At 36.8% G+C, this 8,405-nt stretch overlaps 1 protein-coding gene across 1 annotated transcript in view; it reads left to right on the top strand.

Moving 5' to 3' along the window:
• The first annotated feature begins 3,589 nt into the window (after positions 1 to 3,589).
• Positions 3,590 to 8,405, top strand: part of kcnj21 (potassium inwardly rectifying channel subfamily J member 21) — a 13,518-nt gene continuing 8,702 nt past the window's right edge. Inside the window, exons 1-3 of the mRNA XM_016482800.1 lie at positions 3,590 to 3,667; positions 4,500 to 5,232; positions 5,489 to 5,620. Of these exons, the coding sequence (XP_016338286.1) occupies positions 3,590 to 3,667; positions 4,500 to 5,232; positions 5,489 to 5,620 (943 nt within the window). The remainder of the gene's footprint in view (positions 3,668 to 4,499; positions 5,233 to 5,488; positions 5,621 to 8,405) is intronic.

Raw genomic sequence — 8,405 nt, 5'->3', positions numbered from 1 at the left:
ACCCACATTCTTCAAAATAAAATGTATGTTCAACAGAAGAAAGAAACTCATTCAGGTTTAAAACAACTTGAGAGGGAGTAAATTATGGCAGAATTTTCATTTTTGGTTGAACTCTCCCTTTAATGTTAATAAAACAAGAAAAACACAAAGAGAAAAATCAATAACTGCTCTTGACTGAAGAACTTTAAGACCGTTGCTTTAATAAGAATCAATGTAGAATTTATACAGTGAGGTGTATATAGTTTTTTTTTTTTTAGATTTGTTCATTCAATATCTTCAATACTACTGCTAAATACACCTACTGTACCTGAAAAATAAAGAAAAGAAAAAAAAAACTGAAAAATGCTGTACCTGAAAAATAAATTTGTTTTATTTGTATTTTATGTGTATTTGTATTGTGTATCTTTGTTCTTATTTTTTTAATAGCAAAGATAAAATAATGAAAAAGATTTGTATCTTTGCCCACTTTGGTCTAAATGTCTGCCATTCTTTTTTATTTTATATTTTGTTACCTTATAAGGCTTTGTTTTTAAAATAGGGAATTAATTTGGCTGTATTGCTCAGACAACTTGCAAAATAGTAAAATCAACATGACAAAGAATCATGATAAAATCGTGAATCGTGATATGATATTTTTGCCATATCGCCGACCCCTACTTTCAAGTAGCTATAGCAAAATCGTTAAAACTTTTTATCGCACATGGTTGGGACCCATTGAAGAAAGTATTCAGCTACCTACATAAAGATTCTTTTAGCTTGTTTATGGTCTTGCTAAATAGGGACTGTTTGTTTTCTTGGCTCCTAAAGATTTTTGTTGCACACCCTTCTAATCTTGCACAGCAAATCTGTCAAGCCAAAATAATGGCAAAACAAACAAGTCCAGATATCAGCACTGTATAAATAATTCATCAGTTCGTACAGTATATAATTTTATGTAGCTTTAGTTTATTTGCGTTTGTGTTGTTATCTGTCACTTTCTCATTCTGTCTCTTTCTCTCCCTCTATCATTTCTCACTTTCTCTCTCTCTGGACCATGTCTTATCAGATCTCCTAGTGGGTGCCGTCTACCCCCATCTGCCTCAGACTGCCTTGCTCCATGTTCCCCATGAGGCCTGCCATCATTAATATTGCTTCCACATGTGTGTTATGAAAAAAACCCACTGGTACTCACCCGCACCTGCTGTCGGTGCTGTTGGGTGATGCTTGGGCAGAGAGGGAGAGACACAATGCCTTTGGGGACTTGAGCTAATGGCTAACATGTAGAAACAGATGTGGAATTCAACATTCAGTGAACGTGATCAATAATGTGGAAATAAAGCGTTTTACGTATGTGTAAGGAGATGAGGTTCAATCATTTGCAGGGTTTTGCAGCTTTTTTTTTTTAAATAAATGTTGACTATTAAAGGGGTCCTATTATGCTCTTTTACAAAGTCTTGATTTTGTTTTGGGGGTGTACTAGAACATGCTCTCATGCTTGGTGGTTCGAAAAACGCATTATTTTTCACATAATTTACATTATTAAAATACCTTTCTCCCCATCCTGGCACAAACGGCTCGATTAGTTCCGGCTTTGATGAAGGTCCGCCTTCCGAAACTGTACTGTGTCATGTTGTGGAAGCTGTCCTCAGTAAAATGCGCAGCACACAATAGCAAATCGGGGTTATAATGCTCAGGGACAGAGTTAAAAAATAAATAGCAACCACTGTTTCCGTGACATCATCCGCTTTCGGAAGCCCAAACAAAGACATTTGGACACGGAGGTGAAAAAAACTGCGTTTCAGGTGGTCGCGCATCGGACGAGAAGCGCAGCATCGCGCCACATCTTTAAAATTCAAATACATTATTTTCTATGAGTGTAGGCACACCGGCGGCGCCGTTCGGCCTCTGTCCGCGGTGCCCAGCTACGTCGTGTTATACTTGTAAGAATTGTTCTAGACATGCCGAAAATGTGAGGACTGGAATTGAGAACCGCTGTTCTAGACATGCCAAAAATTTGACGCTACAGCACAGCATCTCTTCTTCTTGGTTTTCTCTGATGCACTAACTCTGTAGCAGCTCTTCTTCTTTGTCGTCTCGTCTGATGCACTCACTCAACCAAGCGTTCTAACCACAACCTCGCCCCTCCCCACCCCCCAACCTTTCGAATTTCTGTAGGCGGGAATTATTTGTAATGATATTCCAATGAGCCGCTTTGTGATGTCACAAAGCCCGGAAAACAAACGCTGTAGTCCAAACGAGCCGTTCGTTGTAGTTCTTGAAAAGGGATTTTTAAAAAACGAAATATCTCCCTTTGGAGTGGACTTTGAGATTTGTAACTTTCTAGATCTTTTTTATGCCCAAGCATACACACTACACACTGACTAAAATTAAAAAAGTGAAAAAGCATAATAGGACCCCTTTAAGTCATTGTTTGTAATGATTTTTGTATGCAAAATAAAACCTACTGAAAAGACTGCTGGTTTAGTCCTGGTCTTGGCTGATGGACCAGCATAGCCGTGCTGTTTAATACCAACAGATAATAAAGGTTAACTAGCATGGCTAGTTAAGCTTGTTAAAAGGATAGTTCACCCAAAAATGAAATTATGTCATCATATACTCACCTTCAAGTTGTTCCAAACCTGTATGAATTTCTTTTTTCTGTTGAGCACAAAAGATGATGTTGGCAGTAGCCATCGACTTCTATAGTATGGAAAAAATACTATGGAAGTCAACTATTTGGTTACCAACATTCTTCAAAATACCTTCTTTAGTGTTCAACAAAACAAAGAAACTCATATAGGTTTGGAACAATTGGAGGGTGAGTAAATGATGACAATTTAAGTTTTGGGGTGAAGTATACCATATAAAGTGCACTTTTTTTTAAGTTTTAAATAAAACAGATTACTAGAGCATATTTTACAAGAAAATACAATTTCAGTCTTTATACTTTAAAATTTCACATATAATGTTCATTTGTTGTGAAATTTATTAGCATTTCTGAGTGATTCTTTTTCAAAAAAATGTTTTGTGTGCTGGTCTTTTATATAAAATATATAAATGTAAATAAAATATCAATTGTATATTTATTTTATTATATAAATATAAATAAATATACTAGGGAATGTGTAGCTTTTGAAGTAAAATGTGTGATTAACATTTTAGGTCAAAGGCTTGTGGTTTATTTGGCAAATATTGCAAACCAATAAAATCATGTTTCTCATGTTTGAATGCATTAATTCCAGTTTCTGTGAATCCTCCCACAAATATCTGACTTGGTGAAAACAAACTTTTTTAGTGATGACACTTGCATTTTAACTGTTAATGTATTCAGTGCTGTATTCACTGAACTGTTTTGTGAAGCAGATTCAGGGACTAATTGTGTAAATGTGGTGTGTAGGTAAGCAAACACTGTAGAGCAACATAATTTAACACTCTGATTTTAATTAAGACCACTTGCAGGCACATTTATCTCACTGTTTGTGGTAAATTACTCCAGTCTTTGCTCTTCATCATGAGTTTCACCTACTAGCTTTCATGTGTTTTCTTCGAATAGTTGGAGAGCTCCAGCCTACTGTGTTGGATCAGAGACTACGTCTGCGGCTTCCGGGCCATGAGTAGTTTTAAGGGCCAGGATGTGGAAAAACAAGGCATCAAGCTGCCAAAAAAATGGACTGATCCCAATGAAAAAGTGAGTTTAGTTTTTTATTTACTCTTCTTTTATGCTTTTTTATTATATGTATGAATGTTCGGGAAACTATTTTGCGACTAAGCAACTATTCGTAGTTTACAGTAGTTTAGCTACAGTCAAGCTAACCAATAACAAAAAGTAGCTAACTACACTGAAACGTTTGGGGTCAGTAAGATTTTGAAAGAAGTCTTATGCTCACCAAGGTAACTGCATTTATTTGAAATAAAAATAAAGTAAAAACAGCAATACTGTGAAATATTATTACAGTTTGAAAATTTTTTTTTCTATTTTAATATATTTTAAAGTGTCATTTATTCAGGTGTCACATGATCCTTCAGAAATCATTCTAATATGTTGATTTGGTACTCATAAAAAGATTTCTTATTACCATTAATGTTGAAAGCAGTTGTGCTACTTAATATTTTTGTGGAAACCGTAATTTTTTTCTAGGATTCTTTGATGAATAGAAAGTTCAAAAGAACAGCATTTATTTAAAATAGAAATCATTTGTAACATTATAAATGTATTTACTGGCAAACCTAGCAATATAAATTTAGTGTTAGAAAAGTGTTTGATTATTGCTTCAGCTCACAAAGATGTTGGAAAAGTTGTTGAAACTGAAAAATTTCGAAAACAACAATAGATGATACCAAAACAGTAGCGTCACTACGTTTAGTTGCTCTCCAACACTGATATTGATTGTTTTGAAGTTTGATATTGAAGTTTTGTTTACCATATCTTGATGGAGTCTGATGTTAACTGCTATTGTTTAATCTTTTCTTTTAGCCAAACTTACTTCTTTTCTTACTACTTTTTCCATTCTTGCCGGTAGATCCCCACAGACCGTACGATGGTTGTCAGGGGAGTTCTGGGAGGAGGAGACGCTTCCGATCCCGCTGGAGGTCCGTTGAGAAAACTGCGTCAGCGCTATGTGGAAAAGGACGGCAAGTGCAACGTCCACCACGGAAACGTGCGTGAAACCTACCGTTACCTGACAGACATCTTCACCACACTCGTAGACTTGAAGTGGCGATTCAATCTGCTGGTCTTCACGCTGGTCTACACCACCACCTGGGTGTTTTTTGGCTTCATCTGGTGGCTCATCGCCTACACCCGTGGAGACCTGGACCACGCTGATGACAACGAGTGGACGCCGTGTGTGAATAACCTCAATGGCTTCGTCTCGGCGTTCCTTTTTTCCATCGAGACTGAGACCACCATTGGTTATGGGTACCGCGTCATAACGGACAAATGCCCCGAGGGCATCATCTTGCTTCTGGTGCAGGCCATCTTGGGCTCCATCGTCAATGCCTTCATGGTGGGCTGCATGTTTGTGAAAATCTCACAGCCAAAGAAACGTGCTGAAACACTCATGTTTTCCAACACAGCTGTGATATCCATGCGGGACAGCAAGTTGTGTTTGATGTTTCGCGTCGGGGACTTGCGTAACTCACACATAGTGGAGGCCTCCATCAGGGCCAAGCTCATCCGCTCTAAGCAGACCAAGGAAGGAGAGTTCATCCCCGTATTTGTACCGAAGATTTTCGGTACGGGTCTTTCGTTCGGTATGCATGTGTACCGAACAAATACAGCATTGTTTTAACCACTGCATGAGCGTAACTATATTGTTACTTTTGACAAGTAATAAAGTCTTATCTTTAAAATTGTCAATTTTTTCAGGAAATTCAAACAATAAATGCCATTTTGACGCACTTTGATGTGGCGTGACAGATCACTGTATAAACGTCTCAGTTCAAATAGCAGCGCGAGTGAGCGCGATCATGAATGAACATCTCGTGCCTCATGTAATCGCTCAATCAGTGTTTCAACCGCGGAAAGACATCAAATGTGAGATCAACAAGAACAGCCCCTTCTGGGACATCTCTCAGGAGCAACTGGCACGAGAAGAGTTTGAAATAGTGGTCATTCTGGAAGGAATGGTGGAGGCCACAGGTGAGAGTAGATCACAGAGAATAAGAGAACAAGGGAGAAAATGAGTGCTGGCAAATGCCATAATTTCACCGTTATGTAGGCAAAAACATGTTTCTCCATTGACTGCTATTGAACAGGAGACATGTATTTGGGTTAAAAAAATTGCAAGCAAGATTACAAATATTTGATTAATAAGGTAGATGTTTAATTGATGCTTTATTTGATTTGCTGCTCAATTATTATTGGTGCTCAACTATTAATAATGGTTCTCATTATTGTCAATGTTAAAACAGTTTTTGCTGCTTAATATTTTGCGGAAAATTTTTTTTCTGGATTCTTTGTTGAATAGAATGTTCAAAATAACAGCATTTATTTGAAATAGAATCTTTTGTAACATAATAAATGTTTTACTGGCACTTTTGATCAATTCGAATCATATTTGCTGAATAAAAGCAATAATTTCTATTAAAGACACACACACACACATTCCCCAAAAATTTGAATGGTAGTATATCATGGTTTCTCCATAAATATTAAGTAGCACAACTGTTTTCAACATTGATAATCGTAAGAAACGTTACTTGAGCAGCAAATCAAGTAATCAACATATTTGAATTATTTCTGAAGGATCATGTGATGCTGAAGGCTGGAGTAATGACTGCTAAAAAAATCACCTTTGCATCACAGAAATCAATTACATTTCAAAATATATTAAAATAGAAAACAGTTATGTTAAACTGTAATACAGTTTCACAATATTACTGTTTTTACTGTATTTCTGACCACATAAATGCAGTCTTGGTGAACAGAAGAGACTTCATTGAAAACATTTAAAAGTCGTAATGTTTCCAAACTTTTGACAAGTAATATATATATATATACACACACGTTCATAACATCAAATGAACAGCTTGTAAACAAAATGTCACGTAGCATTTCATTTACCTCAGGCAAGTCATCAGTGTCCACGGCTCATTATTTCGCTAGAGAAATGAAGTGCAGAGAAGAGCATTTTGCGAAATATTAGGCTATATACTCATTTTACTTTACCTGTTAGTGATGTCTTAATTATTTAATGTACGTTTACTTTAAATAAATCTGCTATGAAACAAGTTATGACAGGCACTGTGTAAATGATTATATTTCAACAACAAATAGAGATTCAGAAGTTAATTTAAAAATTGAATTATGTGCAATTTACATGTTTGCATAACTTTTCAATTTGAGTGTTGATTATTATATTTAAAAATAAATAGTCATTCAATTTAAGTTTGGGCTCTGTTGTTAACTGTAATCTTAAAGTAGGCCTAATGTAAAAGGGCTTCCTATAGTTAGAGCATAAGCTGAGGTAGATTTTTTTATCCCTAAGAAAATTTTTATTATAATTGAATTTATTTAACAAAAAGAGCAATTTGTTCAGTTAACCACGGTTTAATAAAATAAAATAAATAAAAAAAGCAATTTTATGTTTAGTTTTTCCCCCTGCTGTACCGAAACCATACCAAACCATGACGTCAAAACCGAGGTACGTACCGAACCGTCATATTTGTGTACCGTCACCCGCTCTAACCAGAAGGAGAGCAGAGAAACACACCCTGCAACACAAAGCCAGCATCTATAACATCACTAACCCTCATAAATACAAAAACCTCCTCCAGACCAACAAGAGCACGGCTCTCATACGCATACGCTGCCATACGCAGACCATTATTAAAACACCCTGTTTTTGCTTTGCATAAGCTAAATCTAAAAGCTAAGATGTCATGTTCATGCAAATAATGTGAACTAGGCCTATGTCCAGTCAGAAAAGAAATCTAAATAAAAATGTGACACACACAGTGGGTATAGAAAAGAATCACCCCCCTTTAAAATAATCACATTTTGTTGCTTGAAATGAAGACAGCCTGAAATAAAAGACAGACACAGTTTTTGTTTTATCCTGTATTTACTCAGTGCAACATCCAAGTGAAAGATATAACACCAACATGTCAGAAAAAAAAAAGAATCACTGAGTTGGAAAAAGGATCAACCCCTTTTGTCAGTATTTTGTTGAACCACCTTTTGCTTTCATTACAGCCTTTAGTCTGATGGGATATGGCTCTGCTAACTTTGCACATCAATATTTGCCCACTCTTCTCTGCAGAACTGCTCAAGTTCAGTTAAATGTGATGGTGAGCATTCGTGGACTACAGTCTTCAAATCATTCCACAGATTTTCAGTGGGGTTTTAGTCTGGGCTCTGACTAGGCCATGCAAGGACATTCACCTTTTCCTCCTTCAACCACTGTGTGCTCAGTTCTGCTGTGTGCTTTGGGTCATTGTCATGTTGGAAGGTAAACCTTCTTCCCATTGATAAACTTTCTGGCAGAAGGCAGTAGATTTTCATCAAGCATTTGACGGTATTTTGCTCCATCCAATTTTCCTTCCATCCTGACAAGGGCTCCAGTCCCTTCTGCAGAGAAACACCCCCATGACAGGGTATCACCATCTCCATGCTTTACTGGAGGAATAGTGTTATTTGGATGGTGAGCTGTATTGGATTTCTGCCAGACATATCATTTGGTGTTGAGGCCAAATAATTCAATTTTAGTCTCATCTGCCTCAGAATCTTCTAGGTGTGTTTTGGCAAAGTTCAGTCATAACTGCATGTGGCCTTTCTTGAGGAGTGGCTTTATCATGCAACCCTCCCATACAAGCCACATTTGTGGAGAATTTGTGATATTGTTATCAATGCACACAATGACCACTATTTGTCATAAATTCCTGCAACTGCTTCAGAGTTGCTGTAGGCCTCTTGGTAGCCTCTT

The sequence above is a fragment of the Sinocyclocheilus anshuiensis genome, unplaced genomic scaffold (genome assembly GCF_001515605.1).
Source record: "Sinocyclocheilus anshuiensis isolate Anshui unplaced genomic scaffold, SAMN03320099.WGS_v1.1 scaffold389, whole genome shotgun sequence".
NCBI classification, from domain to species: Eukaryota; Metazoa; Chordata; class Actinopteri; order Cypriniformes; family Cyprinidae; genus Sinocyclocheilus; species Sinocyclocheilus anshuiensis.
The sequence above is the reverse complement of the archived record's forward strand: the minus strand, read 5'-3'. Positions and strand labels throughout refer to the sequence as shown.